This window comes from Doryrhamphus excisus, linkage group LG18, assembly GCF_037039965.1.
Source record: "Doryrhamphus excisus strain RoL-2023G ecotype Guam linkage group LG18, RoL_Dexc_Guam_v1.1, whole genome shotgun sequence".
Lineage (NCBI taxonomy): Eukaryota > Metazoa > Chordata > Actinopteri > Syngnathiformes > Syngnathidae > Doryrhamphus > Doryrhamphus excisus.
In genome coordinates, this window is record NC_136374.1 from 7,213,831 (window position 1) to 7,231,305 (window position 17,475).

Genomic DNA, 17,475 nt, shown 5'->3' on the forward strand with positions numbered 1-17,475 from the left:
CAAATTGCATTGGTACAAAGTGGCACTAGCTGACGCCGCCCCAGCGGACTCATAGCATCATTGGCGCAACTTGGCTCGCGCCATTACATTCCAGTGGATTCCAATAGGGAGGAAACCGGAGTACCCGGAGAAAATCCACTGGGAGAACATGCAAACTCCACACAGAGATGGCCGAGGGTGGAATTGAACCCTGGTCTCCTAGCTGTGAGGTCTGTGTGTTAACCACTCAACCACCGTGCCGCCCACTTTGTTGGTTATGTTCAATAAAATACAGTTTTAAAAAGTATAGATATTCTAATTTTCAATAATAATTTGCGTCTGGGGCGGCACGGCGGTCGAGTGGTTAGCGCGCAGACCTCACAGCTAGGAGACCAGGGTTCAATTCCACCCTCGGCCATCTCTGTGTGGAGTTTGCATGTTCTCCCGGTGCATGCGTGGGTTTTCTCCGGGTACTCCGGTTTCCTCCCACATTCCAAAAACATGCTAGGTTAATTGGTGACTCCAAATTGTCCATAGGTATGAATGTGAGTGTGAATGGTTGTTTGTCTATATGTGCCCTGTGAATTTGCGTCTGCGTCCAGACTTGAGGACAGTCTGTAGTTTCTGTGGGGGTTTGAGAAAAAGGAAGCTTGCTGCTGTTATCTTAGTGAAGTTGTGATGGGATTTGAATTCAAGCTTCTCTCAAATGAAGGTGCCTCAACACAAGGAGGAGTCAGGTTGTTTTGCAACTGTTCTGCCCTTGATATTCTCACATTGTGGCTCTTTTTAGATAATTGCTGCCAGCCAGGTTGTAAAGAGAGGCCCAATCTTCTCAAACAATAACTCTCTGATTTCGAAGACTTGAGTCTGGTTCAGAGGCACAATGCCTGTCAAATCTCAATAGGCTACAGTGTAATGAAATTCTGATTCAACCTCTTTTTTTCTTTGTGATGGCAGGAATGATGTGTGTTTTAAGCTGCAAGCGTTTGAGTGAGATGACATGTTTGAGCTTCAGGCACACTCCCAATGAGTGTGAGTCTTTGTTCCTCTGAAAGGAACATGACGGGGGAACACTTATTCTCCTGGCGTTCTCTCCATCATTCCTGTCAGCATTAAGTGCTACGTGATAGCTGACTTTGGTCCAACCAAAGTTCTCCAATGGGTAGAGGCAGCATTGACATTGCACATGTGTGATGCATTCAATTCAATTTTCAGAGTCGTCACTTTCTGTCACCGAGTGATTGCTGATTTACCCAAACATCCTGTTACAACTTCTTATCCACATGCATACACCGGGTTGCAAATCAGCACAAAGAAGATGAAGGCGCCAAGCATTCATTCATTCATTTTCTACTGCTTTTCCTCACGAGGGTCGCGGGGGTGCTGGAGCCTATCCCAGCTGTCTTTGGGTGAGAGGCGGGGTACACCCTGGACTGGTGGCCAGCCAATCACAGGGCACATATAGACAAACAACCATTCACACTCACATTCATACCTATGGACAATTTGGAGTGGCCAATTAACCTAGCATGTTTTTGGAATGTGGGAGGAAACCGGAGTACCCGGAGAAAACCCACGCATGCACGGGGAGAACATGCAAACTCCACAAAGAAATGGCCGAGGGTGGAATTGAACCCTGGTCTCCTAGCTGTGAGGTCTGCACGCTAACCACTCGACCGCCGTGCCACCCCGGCGTCAAGCATATTTCAGCCAAATAAGCCGCATCATTCTCGGATCTTGATGTTGGAGGATGTTATCTCGTTGAAGATGTTTTGAACATTGCATAGGCATCCTTGGCTAGATTGACTCTCTTTGACTCTCTTTTTGTTGAGTGTCTGAGGTCCTTCCGGACATTTGAATTGTGAGACTTATTTAATTAGAGTGTTGCCATGGAGATGGTTGGATGATGGTGAGGCCGTACCTCTGCGCAGAACCGACACAACCCGGCAGCCACCAAGTACCCGGGCCAGACTTTTGAAATGTTAAGCCAGATCTTGCCTGGAATTTCCTTGCTGTTTTTTTTTATCGAATGAAGATGTTTTCTATTTTCCAGCTTCAGTTTGAGCAAGGGGGGGCTGCACGGCGAACGAGTGGTTAGCGCACAGACTTCACAGCTAGGGGACCCTGAGATCAATCCCACCCTTTGTGTGGAGTTTGCATTGTTTAATTGGTGACTCCAAATTGTCCATAGGTATGAATGTGAGTGTGAATGGTTGTTTGTCTATATGTGGCCTGTGATTGGCTGGCCACCAGTCCAGGGTGTAGTCCGCCCCCCCTGCGACCCTCGTGAGGATAAGCGGGTGAAAATGAATGAATGAGTTTCAGCAAGCACACCCAGCTGGGGCAGCCTATCCTTCACAAACACTAGAATGATGGAAGGCAGGGTTGCTGTCCTCCAACTGTTTGGCTTCAGGTTTTTGCAGCAGATGTTCCAGGATTAATCGACACACCACGTTGACATGGACCTGTTCACTTTGTAACCAAAATGGAGGGTGCCCAAAAGTAGGTCTATGAAAAGATCACACCATCCATCCATGCGCTCCATCGACAAAGATAACTACAAGTCATTCAATCCTGTAATCTAAATGGACAAATATTGGGTTGAAAAAAGAATTTAAAAATAACCTAAAATTTACCTAATTGGCTGAATAAAGATGTGCCTTTTTAATTTTTGTGTTTACGATTCATTCATTAATTCTTTACCGCTTATCTTCACAAGGGTCGCAGGGGCGACCTGGAGCCTATCCCAGCTGTCTTCAGGCGTGAGGCGGTGTACACCCTGGACTGGTGGTCAGCCAATCACAGGGCACATATAGACAAACAACCATTCACACTCACATTCATACCTATGGACAATTTGGAGTGGCCAATTAACCTAGCATGTTTTAGGAATGTGGGAGGAAACCGGAGTACCCGGAGAAAACCCACGCATGCACGGGGAGAACATGCAAACTCCATACAGAGATGGGTGGAATCGAACCCTGGTCTCCTAGCTGTGTAGCCTGTGCTCTAACCACTCGACTGCCTTGCAGCCTGTGTTTACGATTGATGAAATAAAATTTCCGTGAATTAAATTTAGTATTGTTGTCCAGGAAAAAGAGAATGTTTTGTACTCCTCTAAAAAAAAAGATGGAAGTTTAAATCTCCCTGACATGCAACTCTTTATCAGATTGATATTGGTTGAATTATTAATAACAGCAATAAAACTCCATAGGAAATACTCAAAACTATCAATTGCAAACAGTTAGTTTCCAGAGCGCGCAGACCTCACAGCTAGGAGACCAGGGTTCAATTCCACCCTCGGCCATCTCTGTGTGGAATTTGCATGTTCTCCCCGTGCATGTGTGGGTTTTCTCCGGGTATTCCGGTTTCCTCCCACATTCCAAAAACATGCTAGGTTAATTGGCCACTCCAAATTGTCCATAGGTATGAATGTGAGTGTGAATGGTTGTTTGTCTATATGTGCCCTGCGGTGTACCCCGCCTCTGGCCCGAAGACAGCTGGGATAGGCTCCAGCACCCCCGCGACCCTCGTGGGGAAAAAGCGGTAGAAAATGAATGAATGAATTTTGTTACCAAATAGTAGCTTTGAAAAAAAAGATTATTTTAGCACAAGCAATAGGGACTCCTTTACATAATAATCCATCAATGAAAATACCAAATACAACAGTGGCATTACATTGTTAGCTGATGTTATAACCTCAAGTAATATTTGCTAATATTTAAAGACCACCCAAGTGAGGATAATTGGCATAGAAAATTGTTGGAAGAATATGTTTCAAGGCTGTAAAAAAACATATTGCTTCTGTTGTTGTATTTTTCTGCTTCCATAATGTCGCCCTCCAGCTGCTACTCCTTCTTCCTTGTCTGCCTTTCGGGTGCAACCGCAGGTGCCTTTGACGGTGCAAAACGTTTTCGTCGACATTGTGGATGTTGTCAGGAATACAACTTAAAAACACGCAGCACTTTCAGCGTCACACTGCTAGATTATTGCTTGTTCTGTCCCATTTTTGGCACCCATTTCAGAAGAATGACCCTGAAGGGTTCATTTTTTCTTTAGAAGAATATGCATTTTTTTGTACGTTAATAAAAACAAAAATCAATTCATTTTATTTTCCGATACATTTTGACAGTTTGGAGACCACTGACAGTATTTTCTGAAAATGTTATTTATTAATGAGAGGACATGATCCACTGTGTGGGTTTGCTTAGTCATTGAACTTTCCCTGAAAGAAAGCAACACTTGTCTTACGTAGTTGTTGTGCACATACTGTAGATCACAGCCCTATGATTGTGATAAATGCTTTTGCTCTTTTCTTTGTCTTTGTGTGAGGAATGTATAGCTCTCATGTCGCCGGTGCTGCTTGGTTTTCCAGGCCATGCTGGCCGATGGAGGCCATTCTAGGGCAGCTGCAATCAGGCAGAAAGAGCCAATTGTTGCAGCGGCAGTGATGGATCTCTTTGTTTTGACCATGGAGGGTTTTGAACTGACAAGACAAAGGGCATTTTTATTCATTTGAGATCCGGCTGCCTTCATCATTGCCTGTTACTTTGTGAGTGTGTAACACATCTACACAGAGTGCACTCTTTTATATATTGGTGAAGTGAACAAAAGTTTAAAGTTACTTGGGTTTGAAAGCAGTTAATGTGGGCACATTTATCACAAGGTAGCTCGACTATCATATTTCTTTATCATTAGAGAAAACTTGTAATTATTACTAATTATAATTTTTTAGATCCTGAAGTTGGGTATTTGTTGCAAGCATGTAAACTGCACAGGGAAATGGTGGAGATGAGCGAGTACACCGCTACCTGAGCGAGTATCTGTTCACCCATCTAAATCATTCATTCATTCATTTTCTACCGCTTGTCCTCACAAGGGTCGCAGGGGTGCTGGAGCCTATCCCAGCTGTCTTCAGGCAAGAGGCGGGGTACACCCTGGACTGGTGGCCAGCCAATCACAGGGCACATATAGACAAACAACCATTCACACTCACATTCATACCTATGGACAATTTGGAGTGCATGTTTTTGGAACATGCAAATTCCACACAGAGGCCGACTTGACCGCCATGCAGCCCCCATCTAAATCATCTATATCCATATCGTATAGTAGACGGCGTATAAACCAGGTGGGTATGGTTTAATCGGAAATGGGCGATTCCATTATTTTAAGGCTGAAATTGACATGGATTAATAAGAAGTGTATTATTTATTATTCAGCAATATGTGTACTGTGTATGTGTGTAAGTGATCATTGAGACTTCATTATTATTATTTTTAATGAGCTGTGTGAAGTTGGTAATTCATGCAAACATGGCAAACAGGGAAATAATGTGTCGGCCTTGTTGACTGTATTTTTCTCAAAAGCACCGCATTGAAGCAGCCGAAGCAAGCAGATGAAAAAAACACACCATGTAAATTATGAAACAAGTGTATGATTACAAGGTAAATACTTCAGTGAATTTAGAGGGGTGTAATATCTTAGCACTCTGAAGTCCTAATGTTGTGGCCAGCCAATCAATGCAGGTTACCGTTACCACTGTCTGTGTACTGCTAAATTAAAGTACTGAAAATTAACAAAATTCTTGTATTGTAGGTAGCACGCCTGTTTTATGATGACTTCATGGAATAAAACAAAAACACATTTCAAAGAAAAAATGCGGTCATGCTACCCCAATTGTGCCACGCATGTTATGGAATAAGTTTATCAAGTAACTTTTGATATAAACCAAAATAGAGGCGAGCTGAAAAAAACCTGATAAAGTGATTGTGATAAACGGCAAGTGAATGAGGCACCGCTGAGCTCCTCTGTGGCTGGAGCACCTATGATGCTTTTTCCAATTCGGACCTATAAATGTTCTTAGAATGTTGGATTCTCGTGTTAAATGATGGCAAAGTGAGCCCTGAAACAAGTTTGGAATAGCTCTGAACGCTCGGTTTCAGAGAGTTTTTTGACGTCAATGTGATCCAGGACCGCAATGATCTGCGGTCTAGGAAAGGATTTTCCACTTTTGCATTCTTTAGTGTAAATCTTTGTATTTCTTCTGTTTAGTGTAGTACTTTTTTGGGGGAATATGCATACTGTTCACATTTCCATCTAGTTTGCATGGGCGTTATGAAGTCTACTTCATCATTTATTGTGTGAACAGCCCACCGGCTCACACATTTCTGGGTCTGCGAGATGAGCATGACAAGGGTCAGGAAAATATGTTATTTTCAGGCTAATGTGAAGTCATTGTCATAGTTGAAAAATGACACCAGGGCATTGGGAAATGTAATGGATTGGGGGTGTGTGGGGGGGTGTAACAGATGTTTTTCCTCAAAGAAATGATTACATTTGCAATGTAAAACCAATCTACAATGCCTTGTTCTTATTACATGCACTGTAACCCTGAAAATGAATCACAAAAACACTAAAATAACTATTGTAACAGATAATAGTCTGATTTGATCAAATGCCCCACTTGGAAAAGGACATTTCCTGGCTCTTCATTCTCATTGTCAACGCCCAAACAGCTGTCTGGAGATTCAAGGAAGAGATTGTCTCTGGAAAAGTCACATGGGAATCTTTCCTTCTGCAAACGTTATAATGATGGGGACAGGATTGATCATATCGGTCTTTGAAGGGGGTCAAATGTATTTGCACGCAACAAAAGGAACTTATATAATAAGCCGCTACTTTTTTCCCAAACTTTCAACCCTGCGGCTTATTCAGTGATGCGGCCAATTTATGTAATTCTTCTAACGGCCGCCAGGGGCTCTCGAGTAGAAAAGGTAAGATTAAGACCGGTGGAATATATGCGTCGAGGTAGACTGCAACTTCTTGCCTTGTGCATAAATGAAATTAGCGTGAACATACCGTACCGTGGAAAATGCAAAAAGAAAGGCATATGACGCAGCTTTCAAGCTAAAAGCAATCGAGCTGTCCGATAAAGAAGGGAAACAGAGCTGCTGCACGTAAACTTGGCATAAACGAATCGATGGTGAGACGCTGGAAACGGCAGCGGGAAGAACTGGAGTAATTTAAAAAGACGAAAAAAGCTATCAGAGGTAATAAAAGCAGGTAGCTGTGTTGCTATTGTGTTGCTAGCGTGTTGTTACCATGTTGCTACCGTTTTACTGCCGCGTCACAGGCACCGTTTGTGAAGAAAGTTATATTATTATTATTGTTAAGTTATATTATTAAAACTTTGAAAACTCTCTCTGTGTACCGTCTTTCTTTGTAAATATGTTTACATGTTTTAATGTCAATTGTGTATGTACAAAATCGGTTTTCCTCTAAAAATGTAGTGGGTGAGGCTTATAATCAGGTGTGCTCTATAGTCCGGAAATTACGGTAATAATGCATATACATGGCAGTCTTTGAGGCTGCATCTTGTTCTATAGTAATGAGGGGTGTAATTTTAGATGGATATGCAGTATGAAAAAGCAGCTGCGTATGGGCTGTTATGAGGTATTATACTAATTTGCTTTGTCATATGTAGCACAAAGCTAAGATGTGAATCAGAATCAGAAAAGATTTATTGCCATGTATGATCAAACACATAGCACTAGGAATTTGTTTTGGTATAGTAGGTGCAGACCTATTAAAAAAGAATGAAAAATACAAAATATACAGAATAACAGTATAAATATATGTACACAGTCTGTTTTTTGTTTGTTATTCCGGAAGTGCAGTCTGATTGTTTTGTTAATAATACAATTGTAATGACTTTTCTGTACTGCCAACATCCTTAACAGACCTTTTTTTTAAAAGATGTCCTTGTTTGCCCCTTGAGACAAGTGGAGCGTTTTCGTGATCTCGGTCCAGATGAAGTTTCAGATCTCTTCAGCACCACCCAGAGGGTTGCTAACCTGGTTGAGAAGCACTTCAATGCCACCTCCCTCACTATCGCCATCCAGGTAAAAAAAAAAAGCAAAAACAAAAAAACACACCAGAATACTTTCACTTATCATCATTTATTCAGTCATTTTTTTTCCATGCTCAACTACTTTCACATTTATTCGCTGATTCAAAATTCCCACTTTCCCCGTAATTCCACACATACCTGTTAAACCTAATGAAGCTTACTACACCCCTGACTGAATTTAGTGGGTCATTGAGGCGACATATTTTACTTTTGAATCTACCCCATTGAATGAAGCTATTAACATCCAGGCAGGTTTAAGAACAAACAAATGTCAATGAGTCTTATGTTATTTTAAAAACATTAAAGTAATTAAGGGGCTGCGCGGCGGTCGAGTGGTTAGTGCACAGACCTCACAGCTAGGAGACCCGAGTTCAATCCCACCCGCGGCCATCTCTGTGTGGAGTTTGCATGTTCTCCCCGTGGGTTTTCTACGGGTACTCCGGTTTCCTCCCACATTCCAAAAACATGCTAGGTTAATTGGCGACTCCAAATTGTCCATAGGTATGAATGTGAGTGTGAATGGTTGTTTGTCTATATGTGCCTTGTGATTGGCTGGCCACCAGTCCAGGGTGTACCCCGTCTCTCGCCCGAAGACAGCTCTGTTAGGCTCCAGCACCCCCGCGACCCTTATTAGGATAAGCACTAGAAAATTAATAAAGTAATTAAAAATGCATTCATTGTATTTGTCACATTTAATTGCATGGTACATTGCTAATATGTAAGAACTCCAAAATTACAAGCCAATGATTTCGGACTTGACTTTAGACTTCAGACAACGGACTTGAGACTGACTTGAAAGTTGCAAAACACTGACTTGCTCCCACCTCGGCCTGCTACTATTATAGAGACGATAGGTAACTAGATTTTTAGACCCGTGTCTTTTCGCTTGATTGACATTTTTAGGTCATTTGAAGCTATTAATACATACAAATGTATATATTCATTTCCTGTCATTTACCTTTCTGTTGAATAAATACAGTAAAAATTGGCATATTTCACACATAGTAATTAATCAATTTGAAATGATTAATGATTAATCATTTGACAGCCCTAATTTTTACACAATTTTAGAACCAAATGTGACCCTCGAGTAAAAAGGTTTGCATTAAGGTGTACTGTATAATTTCTCACATTTCAATAAAAGGCCAATTGTTCCATTTTGAATTAGGACCAGTTTCTGTCCTGTGATCCCACGTTTAAAAGAACAAAATTTGTCTGCAAGTTTTGAACACTGTGACCTCTTCTTTCTGAAAAATCCACAATAATACTGCCTTCATTGTATTTTCAGGAGAAAATCAAACAATATGGCGATAATCGATGGTGATGGCGTCATCGTTTTCGAGCAAGCCTGATCAATTTGACTATTTTCACTCGGGTACACTGACTAGAACGTTATAATCGATAAGCATTTTCACCAGTATCAGCTCATCTGTCATAGACTATAATAATGTGATAGAAGCCAAACACAGAGCTAACTCTGACGCCCACAAGACGCCCAGACAGACCCTCACCTTAGATTGAAGGGCCTATTCTGCATAACTGGTGATATATATGCTAATATGAAAATAGCAGCTCGCCTGCACTGCGGCCTCACAGAGAAAATTGTTTCACAGGTTAGGTGAGAGAACACAAAAAAAAAAAAAACCCAAAGCAGCAAAGAGTAATCTTTACCTTGATATCATTTTCTTTGACTGAGGAGGTGATGAGAAGTGATGACAGAAGATTAATCATGACAGCTCGCCTGCTTTAGTCACCACATTAAGTAGAACTCGCTGCAGTAGTGGGATGAATAATAGCATACTGTTGGACTCCTACGACGTGTTCCTAAAAAAAAAGGTGTTTTTCCACTGCATATGAATGTCTACATAGATGTTGTTAGTATGAAAATAATGAGCAGATTGGTGAACGTGACAGTTTTTTCACACTGGGGAAGCAAAGATTGCATTTCTTATTTGTCAAATGAAAGAAACCTGAATACAGACTTAAAATACCCTTTATAAATAAAAAGTCAAAAACGTATAAAAACAACACATGATTATCACCTGTGCGAAGCCTGTTGTTAATAAAATAATTCATCGCAATTATAAAGCTATTAGTAGAAGATGGACAGGACATTTTACACACTATGGAAAAAAACTTACAATAGAACCTTGGTTTGTGTGTTTTTTGGTTTGCATTAAAAATGTATATAAACGTTTATATAATATAATACATATCTTTTTATCACAAAACATTCCTGTTAGCAACCTAATAGCCTGCTAATAAAATAAATAATAATAATAAAAAACCCGAACCACTTGCCTATGATGTCATCAGCGGGTGACACTGTAGTTCTTTGCTTACTAGCACAGTTATGCCACAAGTCTCTGCTTTTCTTTTGATTACAACTGCAAAACATGTCAAATGGAGCCAAAGAAAGTTGCAAGGGCCAGCATTTTGGTAAAAAAGGGGAGAAACACTTTCAACAACATTGAATTCAAAGAATAACTCATAGCAAAACAGGAAAGTGGTATCTCACTGCAACAGCATATCTTTGGCAACACATAAGGTAAAAGTAACCTTAAATGTTCATTTATCCTATTTATTCATGTATTTATATATATTTATATACATTTAGAATTGTTTTCTGTTTGTAAAATATGTTTTTGGCTTTCTGGAAGGGATTAATTGGATTTACATGATTTCTTATGGAAAAAAATTAGTATTTTTCGGTTCGAGTCCGACCTTGTGAAAAGGATTAATGACACTAACAAAGCTTCCAATGTATATGAAAAGAGAAAATGGGCATATAGCATCATTATGATGTTGCCAGTGTTCAGCGGTGTGTTTATTTGAATCCCCCACCAAGGCCTGCAACTCCATGACTTCAAAGCTCATTTTTTTCTTTACGGCCACTCGCCTCTCCCAAATTCTCCATGGTGACAGCCGCTGCCACACGCACGGTCCTCATTACAATACAGCGCTCTGCACCGCTTTTCTGCCTGTTAAAAATTGTGTAAGCATTGTATCTATATTAGATCACCTGCAATACGCCCACTAATTTAGGGCTCCTTATTTGTACTCACACAATTCTCATTATTTCATTGAAAGTCTTTAATTTGCCATCTTATTTGTCAAGTCAACATATTTTTATGCAAAATTTCTGATTAATAAACAAAATGTACTGACAAAAATCATGTTTTTTTGTAATTAGAGAGTAGCAAAGTGCTGCAGCTCATCTGAAATTAAAATCTCTGTAAATAATTCATGTAAATACAGTTTCCGCCTCTTTTCTAATTACCGCTTTCTGTGTTCCCACTAGGACGGCCCTGAAGCCGGACAAACTGTGAAGGTGAGAACTTAATAATTCAAGACTTGTTAATATGGCATGAGGTTTGCGCAACACTTATACACTATTAAATAATCATTGTATTTCATTTTCACTGCTAAACTCTTGGCATTGCTGAATTATTTAAAAATGTATTCAAACCCGTAAGACGCCATGGTGACCAGCGTGTCCAACACTGGAAATGTCTTCACTTGTGTCCTTTACTGCTTTGTGCTGTTGTTGTTGTTGTTGTTGTTGTTATTGTTATGTAGTTGACTCCAACATGGAGTCATCGCTTTTCTGGTCAGTGGTCATGTGACATGAATGAATCAGTTCAATTTTACGCTACTGGCGGGGGGGGTTCCAGCACAAAAGCCTGTGTGCAGTATATTACCCTTGAAGAAGTAGAACTTATTAGCATCCCTATATGTATTTCACCGGGGCGACTGACCTGTTTCCAAACAGACAACTTCCTTTGAATTAGCGCATTGGAACATTACATATATATATTCATTAGTCATATATTCATTAATATAATGACCAAGGCAGCCATATTACCACTGTCGAGGGTGCGCTTCACCTGCGCCAATAATTGACCGAGTCAGGGCTGGCGATCTTTGTCACTAAATTTTCACTGCGCCAATCTGAAAATGTGGACACCTCCCCCCTGATGGACCACCATGCCCATCTCGACGCATTACAGTCTACCATATTGGCTGCGCACAGTAGTGTCCTGGACGAAATGACCACTGCGTGGGGTGCGCCACACTCCGCCAACCTTTGCCACCCGGCACTGCGCCACAAAATTAGAGCCCAGACAGTCACGAACATTCAGAACCTTCCAGACAAGACACACATCCAAGAACATCTGATAGTTTTCCAAGTCTACATATTATTGAGAATATTACAATCGTGATATTTCCATCTAAAACTTTCAATGTTTTCTTAAAGAGAGACTTGATAGGTTTTAATGTGTTCTCTGTTGCATGTGACCAAGTTGTATAGCAATAGGTTATATGAGTGAAAATCATTGCATGCATATACATTTTTGCTAACTCAAATGTCAAAAAATTCCATGATTAAAATTTGACAAATTTAATTGAATTTGTGAGTCAAATACTACGGCCAGATACTTAAACTGGTCCACCACATCTGAACTTTCAACATTAACTAAAACAAATGCTTGTTGTTCATCAGCTTTATGTCATGAAAATAAACGGTTTTCTTGGACATGAACATGAACCATGGCTCCAGAAAGTATTGCAGCAGCTTCCTGTTTTGTTTTTGCATGAGTATATACAACACTGTATCATCTGCGTATAATTGTATTTTAGTAGTTGAACACACATCTGGTAAGTGATGGACATAGAGACTGAATAAGATTGGGCCTAGTATGGAGCCTTGTGGAACTCCACTTGACTTGACTTGACTATTTGTATGGCTTGCTTTCTATCTACTAGATATGACTGCATCCAGCCAAGGGCACTTCTTGAAAAGTTAAGATGAATTAACTTTGAAAAAGCGCACCATGATGTAGTAATAAAATCATTTTAAAATAGAAAAAAAAAAAAAAGGAAGGTTATAAATGAATTTGTATTGAATTGAGGGAAAAAAGGAAGTCTACAGGCTTCTTGATGTTCCTTGATGTTATATATCTATATGGAGATGGAAAAAAACATGTTTTTTTTCAAATGGGATACATTATTTTTTTGTGTACATAGGTGGTACATACTTTGTTGTGTATGTACTTTATACATTCTACTTTGGAGGTAAACAACTTTGTTGTTTAATCCATACATATTTATACCTACATATATATTTATGTACATTTGTATTTTCATTGAAAGTTAAAAAGTGGAGACTTTTTCCCTTGGACACTGACAGTTTAATGCAGGTCAGAGTAAATCCCTAAAACATTTATTTGTCTTATTTGTGTGCTTGCAGCATGTTCATGTCCATGTGCTGCCCAGGAAAGCAGGTGACTTTGAGGACAATGACAGTGTTTATCAGGAGGTAAGATTTCTGTTTTCTGCTTCAGCATGTCAATGGAAAGCCATATTTGATGTTGATATGGTGACATTGGCTCACGTAGCATGGTTGCTATTATGACAGTGAGTAGAATTACATGATGTGTATGGTTAGCGGTAATGTTTAGCTCGCACTGTTGAATTTTTGGAAAGACTAAAAAGGTGATGAAAAATTTTATCGCAACATAGCTGAATGAAAGAGCACTGTACTTTAAAGCACAACTACTCTATTGTATGCAGCTTTATCAAATTAAAATTGCAAGCGGTGATGAGCGGGCTCGAGCACCCCAGCGCCACTCGGGAGGTACGCGTGAGTCGGGGGTACCTGCGCGAGCGGACGGGCGCGCGGAGTGTAGGATAAAAAACACGGTGCAATTGAAAAAAGCACAAGGACGATACGACACTTATAATTTTCTATCAGGAGGGGGCGACACCGGTGCCAAGGCGGGTATGTGGTCATGTCCTGTGTGACGCCCCAACCTGCCATAAAAAATTTTGAGACGATCCGACCATGCATTGGGAAGTTACGGCCGATATACATTCCCACCAGATGGTGGCGCTATAGAGTCTATAAACACAAAGATTCACAGAGTGGAGGGTGACCCAAACTACCATAAAAAATTAGAGACGATTCGACCATGCATAAGGAAGTTACGGCGCTGTCAGTGCTCGAGCCCTAATAAATGGCCACGCATGCTCCCACTTAAATGGCTGATCAGACCTTGGCCGTGTCCAAGTGGTTTTTCTACTGCACCCACTGCTCCCCCTCTTCAGCCCGAGCCATCTGCATGGTGGTTCTCTCAGGTTGGTAATGGCTCGTCTACTGTTGGCATCTGTTATTTCCGGTGTGCTTTCGGCCTTGCAAATCCCCAAGAGCCACCCTCCACTGGTTGGCATCTCTTCCTGCAAATGTTCTTGCCACCGCCATTATCTCCTCCTTAGGGGGCAGGTTAGCTCCAGCAAGACCAGTTGTCTTGTCGCCTTAGAGACCCAGATGACGTCCAGTCTCAATTTGGACTGGGTAATGTGTTTGAGAATTGCATATCAGCTGCCCTTCCAATCATCGCCCAGTCTCGGGTCATGGGGGGCAAACCAGCAGTTTCTCCTTCCTTGACAAACTGAAAGGCCTGGCAGTAGCTCTGGATTAACTTCGATCACCTTGCTGATTGTCCCAGCGATGGATGTTAGGACTCGACCGTGTCTTCTTCGACAGCGGCCCTTAAAGATGTGTTCCAATGTTCCTAACTTGGAATACAGGGGGCAAGCCGGTTCTAGTTTACCTTAGACCACCCGGATTAGGAATTTGATTGTCTGGAGGTTCCATTGCTTGATGTCTTAGATGACAGACGGTCCATCGCATGCTCCCACTTCATCAAGGCACCTTGCTGCCTCACGGCCATTACTACTCTGATGCTTCGCTCTTTCATAACTGCAGCTCACACGTCCCACCGCACCATCTTTAGCCTCGCCCTCATACTGGCAGACTCGTACTGGGTTGAGGTTATGCACCCAAGTCCCACCCTGCCTTGCACCACAGGCTGGTCATGTGCTTCAGACGAGTTTCAGCTTGCTGGACTGCCTCTGCTGCCATCCACGTCTTCCCTGTTCTCACCAGTATTCCTATTCGAGACACTTTGGCGTCTAAGGAGTTGCATGCAATTCTGTCACAAGGTCCAATTGGTGGGACAGACTTTCCCCGTCTTTATTTTCCCGTTTTTGATGTCGGTGGTATACAGTATTTATGATGTGTATGTGTGAATATCTGGGTAAATACATGCATAGCATTTGAATAAAGCAGTATGAGAAAATTACCAATGTATAGTTCTATATTATGAGGCAATTCATTTTCCAGTTGACATTTTCATGATAAAACATAACTTTGTATTTTTGTATAAATTCTGTGTGATGTTGCTCATTGTAAACTGTAGCATGCTAATACTCCACATGCTACACTTGACAAGAGAGACAGGTTCATCAGCCACACTTTGTCTTATTTTGGTTGTTCTTTTTTTCATTTTTGATTTTTCTCTTCATAAGGGAATATCCGATTCATAACGTTTTCTGAAATACATTTTGTATTTTTGGATGATTTCCACATGCGAGAACTGCACATGTATTCACAATTTTTGCTGTGATTTTATATGACTTCTAGATCCGAATACTCTTATTTGACCCCCCCTATGACAACAATAACCATATGCGACATCATGTGAAACCAAGTACCGTATTTTCCGGACTATAAGTCGCACTTTTTTTCATTGGTTGGCTGTTCCTGCGACTTATACTCCAGAGCGACTTATAAATGAAAAAACTGTTATGTTAAAATAAACATATAATAAACACTGGACACCTTTTCTGTTTATGTTTTGTGTAGCTGAATAACTATTGTGTTAGCATATCTTACATCTATTTAGCCTGTTCTCTATTCTTTTATTGTTAGAACTTGCCTTCCAAGAGGATGTAATGTTGGTTTTGGTCAAGTCTGTAAAATAAATTACCCACAAAAAATGCGACTTATACTCCAGTGCAACTTATGTATTTTTTTATTTTTCTACCTAATTGTGCATTTTTTTTTGCATTGTGCGACTTGTACTCCGGAGCGACTTATAGTCCAGAAAATGCAGTAATTGTACTCTACAAGTGTACTCTGTAGTGGTGTGCAGAGAAATGGTTACAAAATCAATATATTCATTAATTCAATATGTAGCATACGGTAACAGTATATGGTGAATAGATTCCTTCAAATGCATCCTCAACAAAGACACACACAAGCAAATGTCACTTTTAAGTTGAATGCTATTAAAAAGTACAACACGGAGGAATAAATCATTATGAGCATGAAAGAAACATACCAAATAAATTGGAGGCAAATGTTAAATAAAAATTGCCGGATGCTGTTGTTTTTCACACCTTTACTGACATGATGCTGAAAGTATTAATAACACATAATGCAAACACAATTGTCTACTAATGAACTGATGCACCTGTGCTTCCTCCTGACTTTAATTAAACATCTGAGAAATGAGTTTGAAGGAATATCAGACGGGCTATACAGCCCTAAGAATCTCCAAGCCAGTGGACCGCAACATTTTACTCAGAAAATAATGAGCATGCCTTTCAGGGTGCTTTTCAATTTCAGCGTGACATTTTGAATTTGTAACAAGAATCGGAAGCAAATGAATATCAATGACTGGCAAGCTTAAAATGAATATTCTAATAAGCATGGATTATTATTATTTTTTTGCTATATCCCCTCATAGTGTCTGAAAGAAGAAATGAAATGAGCCATTCCACATCTCAAAAGCAAATAGTTTGTTTTCCATTTCCATACAGTTCTTTAGTGTGCATAAGTGACTCGTGTTGAATGCACTCATAGCTTATCCAAGTGCTCGAAAGCCCAGACTTACCATAAGATTTATTAATAGCAACTATAAGAGGCAATAGAGAATGGTTCTCTTCACTGCTAAGAGTAGGAGAATTGCAGATTTGGCACTTTCACACCAAATAATTCAGTGCATCCTTTGTTCATGGAGGTTAACTGTTTCCAAACTCAACCACCATAATTGGATTTACGCAAAGTAGGAATTCAATATTAACTCATTCAATCCCAGCCATTTTTCAGAAGTCATCCCTGTTGGTGCCCAACATTTTTCTTCAAGGCACACAGAATATTGGGTCCTTGGGCTATATACGTATGTATACAGTACATGGTATATACCAAAATAAAGATTACACTGTCATCTGTCATCAAAAAAAGTTTGTTTCTACCTTTTTGTTTTACCTTCTTCAGTAATCAGCAGTAGAACATCAGCAAAATACCAGTTCTCAACAAAAAAGGGGGAAAAAAGTTTGTGGGAAAAGATCCATTTCAGGCATAATTTTCACTTTGACACAAACTTGTATAAATATAAGTAATATATATATAAATAAATTGTGTATATTTAGACTATTCATTCATTCGTTCATTTTCTACCGCTTATCCTCACGAGGGTCACAGGGGTGCTGGAGCCTATCCCAGCTGTCTTCGGGCGAGAGGCGGGGTACACCCTGGACTGGTCACCAGCCAATCACAGGGCACATATAGACAAACAACCATTCACACTCACACCTATGGACAATTTGGAGTCGCCAATTAACCTAGCATGTTTTTGGAATGTGGGAGGAAAAATATATGTGTAATATGTGACTATGTAAACCAAAAATTGTTGTTTATAAAATGTGTTTTGCATTAACATGTGTTTTGGGTGTCT

At 40.4% G+C, this 17,475-nt stretch overlaps 1 protein-coding gene across 1 annotated transcript in view; it reads left to right on the forward strand.

The window, feature by feature from the left end:
* fhit (fragile histidine triad diadenosine triphosphatase) overlaps window positions 1–17,475 on the forward strand; it is a 114,347-nt gene that overhangs the window by 69,603 nt on the left and 27,269 nt on the right. Inside the window, exons 5-7 of the mRNA XM_058055087.2 lie at window positions 7,738–7,883; window positions 11,193–11,222; window positions 13,143–13,211. Coding sequence (XP_057911070.2) covers window positions 7,738–7,883; window positions 11,193–11,222; window positions 13,143–13,211 — 245 coding nt within the window. The remainder of the gene's footprint in view (window positions 1–7,737; window positions 7,884–11,192; window positions 11,223–13,142; window positions 13,212–17,475) is intronic.